This window comes from Artibeus jamaicensis, unplaced genomic scaffold, assembly GCF_021234435.1.
Source record: "Artibeus jamaicensis isolate MK-2021 breed Jamaican fruit bat unplaced genomic scaffold, CSHL_Jam_final contig_415, whole genome shotgun sequence".
NCBI classification, from domain to species: domain Eukaryota; kingdom Metazoa; phylum Chordata; class Mammalia; order Chiroptera; family Phyllostomidae; genus Artibeus; species Artibeus jamaicensis.
The window spans coordinates 36,555,054-36,569,404 of NW_026521823.1; the positions used below are offsets into that span (position 1 = coordinate 36,555,054).

Sequence of the window (14,351 nt, forward strand, 5' to 3'; positions counted from 1 at the left end):
TGCCTAACACATTATCTGAAGAGTTTCTTAAGTTTCAAGGTGAACGCAATACTTTCAATGCCCAACATTAGTTCTATTGTCTAAATTTAGAGAGGAAAATTAGGAAGTCCTTTGGATTACTGGAAAAGCCTTACAATAAACAAGTATTTATGACTTGTACCCAAACAGACACTATATGGACAAAAAAAGGCATGTGGGTGAAAAGGGGCTGCATGCAAAGCCTGCCGGGTCAGGGGAGGCCTGTGTGGCGGCCTTACGAACGCAGAGACCTAAAGTAACCACCCAGGATGGTATGAATTCAGACTTTCTAACTAAAAGCAGTCCGTGGCAGGCACTCGCCTCCTCGGCCGGTATGTTTCCCCTGACAAAGGTCAGTCTTTACCTTAACTGAGCCCATCTACTGTCTTGTTGCATGGACGATAACATACCTTTGCGATGTCAGATTTCCTTTCTCCAGACCCTTCTGAGCACAGGCTCCACACCAGGGGGAGACCACAGATCTCCTCATTGATACCATTATCGTGTTAATTGTTGACTGTTAACTCTCCTGTGCCCACCTGGGTAGAAGTGTCTATCATTTTACTTTTTATCCAATCCCAGAGGTTCCCCCCACCCCCACGCCTTGGCTTTCTCCCGCCTCCCTAATCTACCACCAATGGATTTCTTGTAACCCCTTTACACTTCCTGTTTTGATTCTAAGGTATAAAATAAGGTGCTAAACTGCCATTCCCCGGGGCATTTCTCAATTTGTTGAGATACTGCTTCCCGGCAACGGTTGTCAGTTCGGCTCAAATAAACTCACAAAAATTCTCTACAGGTTTGAATGTTTCGTGTGTTGGCAAGATACTAATGTGTGGCTTCAGAAAAAAACCAAGCCAATAATCACACTTGCATATTTTGACTGGTGGTCAGTGTTCCTTGGTCTTCATCAACAATAAGGATTTTCCCATTGGATGAAACGGCCTCCACGCCTTCCTGTGGTTCTTGCGCATTTCTGCACGCGCTGCCCCCCTGTCCTGCGTTGTCAGTGTCCGCAGAGAATCCGGGAGCCTCCTCCTCCCTGTCCTCTTCAGAAGCAGTGAGTTTCTCCAGGGATTCTACTATTTCATTTCTCAACTCGTCTTCAGATTCTTCAAAATTTCTGAAACAATAAACAGTAAAAATCAGTTTCATCACACCAAAACACGGACGAATACACAGGAAAATTAGTTTCCCTTCTGATGCCCCACCTGCACCTGAGCAATATGAAAGTTACAGTTTCACCCAGGTAATGATTTACTATCACACCAGTGTGGTTTTTCTACAGAAGACAGCCAACGTTCAGAGAATCAGTCCCCTGTTTAGCTGGTCTTGTGTTCAACAACCTTCATTACAATATCTTTATTAATACCCATTATTATGTGCAGAAAGAAGTGAGAAGAAAACATGTCATCTGGTGAACCCTCACCACTTGCCCGTCACTGACCTAGAGCGCTTGTTACAAACTGTTTCTCTCAGAACCAAAGGAGGCGGGCATTATCATCATCATCAGTTGACACAGAGTCTGGGCTCAGAGAGAGGAAAACATCTGCCCAAGGTCTCACAGCTACTGATTAGTAGGGGCAGGAATTGGAATTGTGTCTACCCCTGCAGCATGGATGCTTTTAGAAGGGAAGAAAGCAAGAGCCAGAGAAAACCATCTCCAAGACGACTCATGTTGAAGAGGCAAGTGAATGAGACTGAGGAAGAGCCGGTAAGAGTCAAGAAGGGTCATCGCGGAAGCCCAGCGGGCAGAACGTCTGCAGAAAGAGGGAGCGGCCAGTAGGATGAGGACTGCGTGGTGATGATCAGACCTGGCAATTTCAGGACCATAAGTGGCCTTTTGTGAGAGTACAATTGCTACGCAGAAGGAGCCCCGGAGAAAGGCGTGAGAGGTACGGAAGCGGCACCGGTGAGCTTCAACTCCTGCAGGGAGGGGGCACCAGCTCTGAAGGACAGTGCGATCCCCAGGAGGTGGGGGCAGTGGTCTGTTGTTGTTGTTGGGTGGTTATTTTTTGGTGTTTTTCAAGATGAGCGAGGTTTGGGCATGTTTATATGCTGAGAGAAATAGGCTACAGACATTGAAAATATAGGGGGAAGTTCACAGAGAGAGACTAGGCTTTGAGCATCTGTGCAAGGATGGGCTTCCGACAGAAAGGGGGGCAGTTTTTCTCCTAAGAAGGGAGACAGGGAGAGAGAAGGAGATGAGGACTCATGTGGACATAGAGAAGTAATGCAATAAGACACTCGAGAAGATTCTACCTATGACCCCCATACGGTCTCTGTTAAACCGGAGGCACAGTCCCATGATAACAGCAAGGGGGGTGGGGGTGCATGCGCCCCCAATAACACTGGAGGGGGGAGAGGCCCCCCACTAACACTGGAGATCACAGATTTTGGATGGGCCACACATGACAGCTTCCATTTGTTGACTGTCTTGCTGAGGTGTGTGGTTACACAAGATCTTCCCATTTTGCATGTTCCTTTGCAAGCTGAACAATGACGCACCCCTATGTTCACTGCGGCGTTATTCACGTTGGCCAAGACAATCAGTGCCCTTCGACAGAGGCCTGGGTAACGAAGATGTGGTGCATGTACACAGTGGAATGCCACTCAGCCGTGAGAAACGGCACAGTGCTGCCGTTTGCGACAACATGGATGGACCTGGAGAATATTATGCTGAGTGAGATAAGTCGGAGGCTGAGAACCATATGACTTTACTCCTCTGTGCGTTGTAAAACTGAAACTTGTGGACGCAGGCAGCAGCGCGGTGGTTTTTAGAGGGAAGGGGGGCATCACGGAGGATGGCTTGACTTTGAGCGGTGGGTACACAATGTGACGTACATCCTGCATCCTGGGGGTGTCCAAGAATAGAAATAAACCCCTGCTTTCATAAGCCACTGTAAATACAATAAAAAAGCAAACAAAAATGGGGGGAAATATTTTTGAATCGTATTACAGATAAAAGACTAATTTCTCTAAAATAAAAAAGTTCCCCAAATCGATAAATTTTAATAGCCTACAATTTTTAAATGGCTAAGACTATGTAACAAGTGACTCCCCCAGGAGGAAGTCAGGATGGGTATTAAGCATATGGGAAGATAACCTCATTCCTAAAAGGAAAGCTAATTAAAACTAACCCGCAATGTCATTTCTCTGACCTATTACTTGTGAGCTATAAGTCTGGTAAACAGAACAAAAAATGGGTGGGGAATGGGCGCTTCCACGCACCGTCAGGGGACGTGTTTGTCTGTGTGGCCTCTGCGAATGGCGGTTTGACAACATCTGACCTCAAAAGTACATGCTCTTGACCTGGTACGTTGCCGTTCGGGGAATTTCCATGATCTATATGGACACACCTATTTGCATATGAAAATAGGCATTCAAGACTCGTTCCTTGGGGAAAAGAAGGAGGTTTCACAGTATTACATACCCTATGAAACTGCTCCTGTGAAAAAGAACAAGAAGGCACAGCTATGCAAGGCAGGACCAGCTGCCTGCATCTTAATGGGATTCCTCGGGAGACGTGGGCACAAGGAGACTCCAGTGGGGGCTTTGGGGGGAGCAGGCGTGCGGCTGAGGTCGCGGCAGCATGAAAGGATGGAAAGAGCATGCCTTCTGCATTTGGAGCCACACGCATTATTTCTCCTACTTTAAAAGTGAAGTAAAACAAAACGGCAAAAACTCAGTTGACTCCAAATTTTAGAACTGATGGGAGAATTCAGTGGGGTCACGGGACACAACACCAGTAGTGCCCCCACGCACTGGCAGGAGCCAAACAGGAAGCACAGGAGGAAAAACGACTCATTCACCACGGCAACCGCAACAACAACAATCAAGTAGCACCTACACCATGAAGAAAAGACCACCAAAATACTGAAGGATATTTAAAAAGACAGAACAGATGGCGGGCTATCCTGTATTCATGGCTGTTAAGACTTATAAAGATATCAGTTCCCATAAATGATCAAATGTAATGACATTGTCATCAAAATCCCAACACAATTTTTCATGGCACTGACAAGAGAAGGCCAAGATATGTATGTTGAGTAAAAGGCAAGAACAGCTGAGATAAGTTCAAAGAGAAAGTTTGGAGACTAGAAGACAGTGGGGGGCTGGCCCTGCCAGATATCGAAAGGTCTGATACGGCCGCAGTAATTAAGACAGAGCCTTACTGTGGAGATAGAGGTCAACACCATTGAAAACCAATGGAGAGCCCAGAGACAGGGCCACACACATGGTGATAATACCTGAACTCCTTTGCCAGGTCTTCGTGGTTATCATTCAAACGGCATTTGAACTTTCTCCCGTCACTTAGGCATCTAGACATGACCTACTCACGTATCATCATCATCAGATCTCGGTTCCAGTTGGTCCCCGTCCACTTCAAGGCCAGCCGCCATTTCCACCTTCTGCGCATTTTCTTTAGGAAGCTTCTGTTCTGATGTTCCCGCTGCTAAAGAACAGAGAGAGACTAAAGCATCCCAACCCAGACCCCTGGTGAGGGCTGTGTACCAGAAATCCTATCGTGAACATCAACTGCACTGGCAGAACCTCTGCAAGGTCTGAAAACAAGTAAGACAGATGACAGCCGACACCCCAACTGTCTGCACCTCCGTACTGAAGCTAGCAGGCAACATGAGACAAGAAAGAGTGAGCAGAATCAGGATCGGTGACAAAGAGACAAAATGCTTTCACCTGGGAGTAGATGCTGTGCACAAAAAAATATATGTATTTTAATCTCGTGTTGTAAAAACTGAAGAACTGACATCATTGGAACACCCTATTCTACACCGTTTCTATAAAATGAGTATCCAGCTCATTGTTCATCTCAATTATTAATATCTGCGAGGAAAACTCGAAGCACAAACATCTTTTTTTTTTTTTGGTGGCGGAGGTAGATTTATTGCTGTTATTTAAAATGTAATGTTTTTCCTCTTGGAAAAAAGGTCAGACTGGAGATGCAGTGCGATATTTTGTTTCTTTATGGCACTGCCGCCTCCCCTCAACAACTCCAAGCCTCCACTCCTTGTAAGATGTACTTTTATCTCATAACCGATAGCAAAGAAAATGCTTCCATTAGAAGGACACAGTGTTTCCTTCCCCTCACGACTTACATTTTACAAATGTAAATTATAGCCACTCTTTTAGTCCCTCCTGGGCCTATAGTGTTTCATCTTAGATCACTTTTGTATACTCATACAAAGGAAACTATAAGCAAAACAAATTGGATAAGGGAGAACTAAAATTCCTCACTTTCAGAGTCTCACTCCTCCAAATTACTTAGTTTTTTTACATACTAGTTAAACCTTTATAGATCCTGATTCTATAGATAGAAGGAGACTAGTAACACAATGACACAAAGAATTTTGAATTACTTCTTAAGTCATTGATGCCTGTGTGTGTTTTTTTATTATGGCAAAAAATACCAAAATTTACCTGTTTGATTTCTAAATTAACGTTATGGTATTATACAATGTTTTCTCCATCTCCGGCAGGGGCCTGCGTATCCCCACAGGACATCGCCCACCCACAATGTCCTTCTTGTCTCAGCCAAACCACGAGTATTGTTTAGGACTCGGCTTTCCCGTGGGTGTCCCAGAGATTGTCATGGAGATTCGGGCTTCACGAGCTGGCAGACCCACTCTCCCTTAATAGTCAGGTGACCCTTGCATGACGCTTAGTGCACCTGTCGTCTGCAGCTCTGTGCCGCCCTTTCACCCGGAAGCACACCTCGGTCACCAGCACTGTCTGGCTGGTGTCTCTGCCCCCTTGCCACCTCCAGTACATCAGACTTCCCCCAGGGACCAGTTATGTCCTTAAAAACAAACTACATACCAGACTCTCCTTCACTGGCAGAAAATGAGCTACTCGTTAGCTGGGCTGCTGCCCAAACACTCATTAAAGTTCCCGGAGCTTCTCGCCGCCACTGCTTCCGACTTTCTGGACCGCCCTCGATCACCAGCGCTTGGCCATCTGAAGAGGAGAAGGTCTTACTGCAAATAACAACACTTCTTCATTTGAGTTTTTATAAAACCGCAGAATGTTAGAACCTCAGAGGTAACCGCCTCACCCCACCACTCCTCTTATTAACGAGAACATGGAGAGAGGGAAAAGCTTAGTGACCTGTTGCTGCGCAGCGGGTGGGTTAGGAGAACCTCCTTGTGCTGTTCACTGGCTGTTTGGGTGTGTTAATGTTTCTATTCGATTTGCTGACTCTGACCTAGGTTTCCTCTTTCATCGACTCATGGACTCAGAGTGGATTAAGTGGTACTGCAATACACTTGCAAGGCTCTTCTTCCCAGTTTGATGAGTCCAGTATTTTGTAGCGGTGTACATATGACAGTTCATATCTTTATAATGACTAACTTCAGTGATACACTGACGTGCTTCAGCTCGTAACACAGTTACACATTTTAGGTCTCCCCTGGCCCCGTGTTATCAAGAGGAACGTGGAAATAAGCAATGAAAACCTGCACCAGCTGTGAAGCGAACACCTGGGTGCTGCTGTTACCCTCCCCTCAGGAAAGACGCTGCCAGAGCTCACAGGCAAACAAATGAATCAGACCGAAACTTTCATCACACACCGAACACTCCTAACGTTTAAAGAGCACGCTGGCTTGCCAAGCAATTTTAAATGTTATCTTGGCACTGTTACCTCTCTCCCTCTTGTGGGATAGCTATTATTTTAATTCTGATTTTATTGATTCAGAAAACCAACCCTCCATGAAATGGTAACGAAGTTACTGGACTGCGTTTGAAGGGAGGTCCAGTTGACCGCCCTTCCCGGTGCGTTCTCTCTCACTATGAGAGGCAGAGATTCTGGACCTTTCCTCCTTTACATTCTCATAGCTCAGGTGGTCAGTGGTCTAGGATACGCATCCAGCAGGTTTCTCTAGAGGTCGGGGAGGAACCAAAACAACACCCCTGGGAGGTATTTGATGCCAAATCTATGGGGATGCACTGAGTGAGCACTGGCTGTACGTGAGGCCTTGGTCTCCTCTCGCCGGGATGTGTGGTGACTGATGTAAATCCATTCACCCTCAGGCCTGGTGCAGCCGGGGGAGGTGAGGTCGGCCCCCGCCATCATCTGCAGCAGAGTCCGGGGGGCTCCAGCCTCCCACCGTCTCCTGTTCCCTGCAGCAGCAGCAGCATCCTGCACGAACAGCTCTGGGGAGAAGAAAACAGCTCATTAATCGAAAAGCAGCCACAGTGTGGTTAATTGCAACAGAGAACTTTTAGGAAACCTGGCGGCAGTCTATCAGCTGGCCCTTCAGAAACAGAAGCCACCCCTGCCTCTCTGAAGTGGACTAAACGTTTGTATTTCCACCTCTCTCCCCAGATCTGTACGTTGAAACTTGACGCTCAGTGTGAGGGTGTTGGGAGGCGGGGCCTTTGGGAGGCGACTGGGTCTTGAGGGTGGAACCCTCAAGCCCAGAATCAGGGCCCTTAAGAGAGACCCCGGAGAGCTCCCTCAGCCCTTATGCTGTGTGTAGACACAGCAAAAAGACAGAATCGGGCCCTCGCCAATCTTCGAGTCCACCAGCCCCACGATCTTAGCCTTCCACCTCCAAGACTGTGAAATAAACAGTATTATTAACTAGATGGTTAACACCATTAACTGGATGGTTAATAGTGTTTGGCTATAGCGGCCTGGACTAAGTCATCGATCCTACTTCTAAAACAAAACTTATATAAACAGGTTTAAAATGGCTTTGCTTTGATTAATAACAGTTTATCGACTGGCCGATGTGTCTGGATGTTAAAGAAATGTTAGTGAACAAAGGGGCAAATTCCTTGAGGCGATTCTGAGAACTTTTACGTTAGTCAGTTTCCATGCAAATGCATCTGTTCCATTATCCCCATTCCTAAGAAAACTTCTGTTAACCACCTTCTTATTGACCCAAATATTAGATGTTGGGAAATTTAAAAGTCAAATGCATAGAAGGAAATTAAAATCACCCGTAATCCCACTGTTTGGAGACTATTAAAAATTAAAAATTTCCCCCTGCCTGTAGTTCTTGCTTTGTTTTGAAACAAAAAAATGGGCCACCTACCACACACCTCTTCACAACTTGCTTTTTTCAATTAGCTACACATTCTTATCCAGATTATTTAAATATTCTTCTATGCAATCATTGGAAAGCAAACAAAGGTTTCTCTCACATGTAATAACTATTTTTTTGCTGGATTTTTAGGTTGCTAAAACTTTTTCACTATTATAAATAACACTATAATGCACTGATTGGCAGCTACTTTTTTGCGTGGACATTTATGATTATTTACCCCTGATATACCATCGAACGTGACAGTTGTAGTAGCTAGTACTATTTGCTCTACCCAAACTGTTCATTGTTACAGGTGAATCTATTACTAATTTATCCTGTGATTTTTTTCCCTCTCTCTCTATATTTAAAGAGCTAGTTCTCCCCTGTCCTGGGCGGGGGAGGCTTACCTCCAGTTTTTCTACTTAGCTGATGGAGCAGTGGCAGGGACTGAGGGGCTGACTCCCTTAGTTTTGAACTAAGCTCTACTGTGGGTAAAATGCTACCAAACAGCATCGCGTGTTACAGAGAAACCGTTTGTGAAAGAAGAGTCAACCGATGTGGCTAATTTCCTTATTGTCTTATTTTTAAGAAATTGCCGCGTCCACCCCAACCATTAGCAGCCACCTCTGTGATCCGTCAGCAGCATCGACATCACACAAGACCTTCCACCAGCAAAAAGATCACGACAGGCTGAAAGCTCGGAGGGTGGTTAGCATCCTTTAGCCATAAAGTACTTTTAAATTAAGGTATGTACATTGTTGATTTTTTAGGAATAATGCTATTATTCCACACTTAAAATTGCAGTAGAGTGTAAACATAAGTTTTATATTCACTGAGAAACCAAAAAGTTCTTGTGAGTCGCTTTGGTGAAATATTGGTGGTGACGGTCAGGAACCAAAGCAGCAACCTCCGTGTGCGCCTCTGTGGTTGGTGACGGCGTCACTGATCTGAACTAGACGACTGGGAGGATGCTGGCCTCTCCCCATCCTCGAGCCCCGACTCAGCAGTTCACACCCGAGTCTGTTCTCTCTGCCCTGCTCAGGCCCGTGCGCCTGTCGACCCTGCCCCGCCTCCAGGCCCCCTCCCCCTCCACGTCATCCTGCACACTGCGGCCAGCCTGATCTTCCTCCCCTGCAAACAGGGGTTAATGCCCTTGAACGGAAAGTCATCGCAAAAGGCGAAGCCCAAGTTCGCTGGCAGGCCCGGCTGTATGAAAGCGGCACCTGTCCAAGCCTCCAGCCAGCTCACCCTCCAGCGCGTTTTTTCGCATTTTGGACTCGGGACACATGCGTTGTGCCTCCTTCCTTGGCTGTGACACCTCTGGGACTCTGAGGTCCCGTTCCTCTTTGAGAGTCCCTACCACCTGGCACAGCCTGTGGCCCAAGAGAAGTCATCAGTGCGAGGCCTGCTGAATGGAATAAAGAATTTTCCGGAGGGAGCGGAAGGTGAACCGAGCCAGGTACGCACATGCGCACACCCCTGTGGATGGGTCCCACCGTCTGGGAGGGGATGGGGGCGAGCTGGGGTGGCAGAGGCAGGTCGCCGCAGGATCGGGCCACTCAGCGTCAGACGTCACGATGAGAAACTGTGTCACAGACATTATCAGAACTGAGAACTTTTTCTGAGCAGGGGAATAATAGGATAAGATAACTAGCAATCACTTAGAGAATGAAAGGGAAATACTAGAGACGAGGGGGCCACAGGGGCCAGTCCGTGAGGGGAGGAGAACGGGACAACAAAGGACTAGTGTGCATCCAGCACGTAGCACGTGCCAGGTATTTTGGACACCAGGTGTCACTTCTGTCCTTGCAGCAAGCTTGTGGCAGGCACCATCCATCACCCCCTGGTCCTAGGAGGACACGAGATGCAGAGGGTTTAAGGGACTCGTGAGAGGCCACAGGAGCAGAAAGTGGCAGTGCCAGCTGGGATTCCAGCTCCCGCGGGGGTCCAAAGCCCCTGCATTTTCTACCCCACGCGGCTCAGAGATAACGGGCCCCGAACCAGCAGCAGAGGGAATCGGGCGGAGGAAGGAGACTCCAGAGGCCGCACAGCATGGAAACCGCCCTGAGCAGCGGGCACCGTCCTGTCCGTTTGGGGGCAGCGTCACCCAAAGTAAAGGATGACTGAGAAGGAAGGGCTCCGAAGTTCGGCTGCCCCCGCGCTGAGTTGGAGATGCCAGTGGGTCTGGCCTGGAGACGTTTCCAGCAGAAAATGAGCAAAATCGGGGGGGGGGGGGGATGGGGGAGGGCTGAGCGGCACCGAGTGAGCATGGTGCCCGCGAGGGTAGGCAGAGGCAGCGCAGCTTCGAAGGTGCACGCACCTGCATCTGAGCAGCGGGGTTTTTCAGAGGCTGCCTCTCGCTCCGTCGTGCTTTTGTTTTCCCCCAAATTCATGCCGTCCTCACAGGTCAAAGTTTCATTTGGTGTGTCCACGGCCTAAACAATTCCACAGTGTTTTGAGAGAAATAAGCCATATTTTGAAAACAAAGCAAAGCAAAACGTTGTGTTTCCAGTAATAACATGTACCAAGATACAGGGCAAGTGTTCAGCGTAGCTACAGGCCCGGCGCAAATAACGCCGTTCCTTTTTACTACAAAATCTTGTATTATAAAATCATGAGCAGGTGATTCTGTAACATAACACTATCACACTCAACACACCATAGGACACTGTCGCTGAAATGTTCGAATTCAAACTATAAATTATGATGCCCATGTTACTGCCCTACCAACCACACTCTCTCGGGCATTACTTCTGCAGGACCCTGTATATTAAGCGAGTGAGTCAGGAGAGCTTTGAGAGTGGAACTCTGCAGGAACAGGACAGAAACAGAACGCCCTCCTTGCTGTTCCCTGTCAGGAGTGGCCGCCACTGATCACACGGTCACTTACTTTGGCCCGTGCTCCCTACCGCCGGTGAGATGCCACTGCGGTCCCTCTGACAGAATCCTCGCGGCTGTCGTCTCTGTGCCCCGTTTTACAGACCGTGTCCCTAGAACTGCCCCTGACACTCCAGAGTCCACACCCAAGTGACCCCTGTGTTTCAAGCCCGTCGAAGCACCAAGTAATCAAGGACGAACACTGGGGGACAAGACCTCTCGGACCTCATTCTTTGATTCTCTCAGGCCAGCATTGGTGCCTCACTTTATGGGCACACCAAGGTGGGTCCCCCCTCAGGTTGCAGCCTGGAACTGTCCCTGTCTCTGCCCCCTCGGGTCCCCCCAGCTCTGGACACTGAGAGGCCACACGGTGGAGAGGAGGGCTGCGCTCATCCTCAGCAGCCTGAGGAAGTCCTGGGTAGCAAAACGCTTGCAAAGACCTGAAAGGCGGGTGGAGCCCAAAGGGCTGATTAGGCAGTGAAAACACTCGGTGTGACAGACACTAGGGTGGCAGCTGAACATGTCCTGACACCTTCGTCCAAACCCGCAGCATGTCCGACACCAGCGGGAACCCTAATGTCAGCTATGGACGTGGGCGATTATGACGTGTCTGTGCAGGTTCCTCGACTGTCACAACTGGTCCCCTCTGTGGGGGACGCTGACGGTGGGGGAGGCTGTGCCTGTGTGGGGGCAGTGTGCACGGGAATCTCTGTACTTCCACTCCACGTGCCCGCGACGGCGCTAAAACAGGAAAGTCTATGAAACAGACAAACAGACAGACAAACGGGTCCTTCACCACACACACAAATCTGAAAGAAACGGTAACATTCCAAAGGTTTAAGCTAATGAAGAACACGGAAGAATGAAACTGGCTGTCAGGTATGAGATAGAACATACACACACATATTTAACCTTTGGTCATTTAAAAGGCAAATTTTGCCCTGGCTGGTATGGCTCAGTGGACTGAATACCAGCCTACAAACAAAAAGGTCGCTGGTTTGATTCCCAATCAGGGCACATGCCTGGGTTATAAGCCAGGTCCCCAGTAGGGGGCGCTTGAAAGGCAACCACACACTGATGTTTCCCTCTCTTTCTCCCTCCCTTCCCTTCTCTCTAAAAATAAATAAATAAAACCTTAAAGGGGGGGCAAATTTAGAGAAGGTGAAATGGAAACACAAATCAGTTAATTTTGATATTTGTTAGTAAGCCTAGTAAAAAGTAGGGTTAAAAAAGATGCTTAACTCAAGCAATAGAATGAGGTTTGACTTTAATTGTGCCTTTACTGCTCTGTCAAAGACAGCGCAAACTCGTAACTGGGTTTTATCCAAAGACAAGTACGGAGACCTCGGATAAACATAAATGGTCTCAGGGTACCTGCTCAACCTTCTTAGGAAAGTATATTATCTGTTGACCATGTATGATGTCTTCTATTTTAATTTGGTTATGATTAAAAGTCAATATCATAGGAAAATAGATACTTTATTTTAAAAATAAATTAAACTGGAATAATCCATATAAGAAGAGAATAACCATAATTTTTAAAAGAATGGGAGTATAAAAAGTTTTTTGGAAGACTTACTTGAACATCAGAGATCCTTCTAGAAAGATTGAGGAAAATTCCCCTACTCCCTATGGAAAAATTTCATGAAACATTCTACTAAGACGCTCACTTTCTCATGCCTACTACTGGGAATATATACTTAATAACATACCTCTTCTTCTTTGAGAGTATTTGCATCTGAAATACATTTGTCTAAATTTATTTCAAACTTTACTCCTTTCTAGAAGAAAGCAAGAAAAAAAATCTTAGTTTGGCAATCCAATAAAAACCTTAACATTCTAACTCCGTTTGACATAGTAGATACTGAAAGCCAATTGTCTCATATTACAAACCAAAGCAATTCCACAAAACAGTAGGAGAGAAAGTCCTGCAGGTAACCCACCCCTCCAGCTTCTCAATACGAAACCCCAAGGCAAAATGTTTATTACCTTCGCTTCATAGTTTTGTGCCGGAAGTTCACTCTCCTTCATGTTCTGAAGTCTCATTTGTTTCAAGTCTCTCTCAACACCCTGAAAGTTTAGAGAAAAATTACAACATGGCATTTACTATTGGCCAAACCACTGTATTCTCACACCCCCTGAAATCACAGCATGGTTTGGTTACAGTATTCGATTTCTGGATTGAATCTGATGGTTGGCTTTCCAAAGAAAACATGCCCCTAATAATAATTCACTAAACTTGGGGGCAGCGTCCATGATCTCAGGGGACACTGGCACTGCAAAGGGCGCAGTTCCGTAACGTGACAATGCTCATCTCCCCAGGCCAGTCCAGTACAACCTGATGCAACTCAAAGGTGTATTTTCCACCTTAGCATCCTTTCCTTAAGAGGTCGGTGAACTTAATCAGGCAAAAAAAGAAAAAGTGCACCACTCATTACAGTTTAAAGAACAGAGAGGGACCATCTTTGTAGACACTTCCCACAAAGCATGTGTCCGTTTGATCATTGTTAGTTGTTTGCCCTGCAACCTGGGGAGGTCGTTTTTCTGCCTTGAAAGCGTCTCAAACTCTGAAACAGGCCTGGGACCGTGTGTCTTACTAGATTTTGAAGCTGGTCGTCTGATTTGATTGCGTGGTCTGGTAGTCTCAATGGTACAAGGAGGAGGATGTTGCTTTATTTTCCTTAAAACACAACTGTCTGGGACCCCTCAGCCCCGTCCACCCTGGGTGTAGATGCAGCCTCAGGCCACTTCGGGTCGCTCTGCAATCCTGTGAGGGTCCCAGGGTCTCTCACAGAGGAAAACAGTCCAGGAGGCCTTTCAGCCTCCTCTCAACACTGGTTCCCCTCACCTGCCCTTCCTCAAGCCCTGAGACGCCTTGAAGGTAGAGACAAAACACCTCCCAGGAGGGAGGGAAAAGCCCTCTCAAGAGCCATTGGATCATTCGGCTCAGAGCAGTTCCCCGCTCCGACCAAAAATGTAACAAAACAGAAGAGAAATTACCCACCAGACTTCCTGACCAATGGGTCTGAGACCACCTCAAACACTGTCTGGGCAGCTGAACTGTCTGTCCCACGATCCCGAATGCCAGCTTCTGAAACCTCAAGGCGGCTAGCCCCAGACCGGACGCCGGAATTTCCAAGCACTTCCCACAGGGTCACACCGCATTCTCCGAGGGGCCAGCACCACCAGGCGGGGAACACTCACTGGGAAGCGTATATGCGTCTAACAACACCCATCACCTGCGCAGGTGTGTCTTCCTCAGGTGCGCCTTCCTCGGGTGCGCCAAGGAGGATGGGCAGGCCACTCCTCTTCACCACATAGGTTTTATGACTCATCTTCGAGTCGTCCTTAAACACAAAGGACACACAGTCAACTAGAAGGGTTCTGAGGGCCTTTGGAACGTGCGCC

At 47.4% G+C, this 14,351-nt stretch overlaps 1 protein-coding gene across 1 annotated transcript in view; it reads right to left on the reverse strand.

The window, feature by feature from the left end:
- Positions 1-4: 4 nt before the first annotated feature.
- NEK5 (NIMA related kinase 5) overlaps positions 5-14,351 on the reverse strand; it is a 48,434-nt gene continuing 34,087 nt past the window's right edge. Inside the window, exons 16-23 of the mRNA XM_053665468.1 lie at positions 14,183-14,290; positions 12,933-13,013; positions 12,656-12,724; positions 10,387-10,501; positions 7,060-7,188; positions 5,857-5,994; positions 4,360-4,474; positions 5-1,141 (exon numbers count right to left, since the gene is read on the reverse strand). Of these exons, the coding sequence (XP_053521443.1) occupies positions 883-1,141; positions 4,360-4,474; positions 5,857-5,994; positions 7,060-7,188; positions 10,387-10,501; positions 12,656-12,724; positions 12,933-13,013; positions 14,183-14,290 (1,014 nt within the window). The 3' untranslated portion in view covers positions 5-882. The remainder of the gene's footprint in view (positions 1,142-4,359; positions 4,475-5,856; positions 5,995-7,059; positions 7,189-10,386; positions 10,502-12,655; positions 12,725-12,932; positions 13,014-14,182; positions 14,291-14,351) is intronic.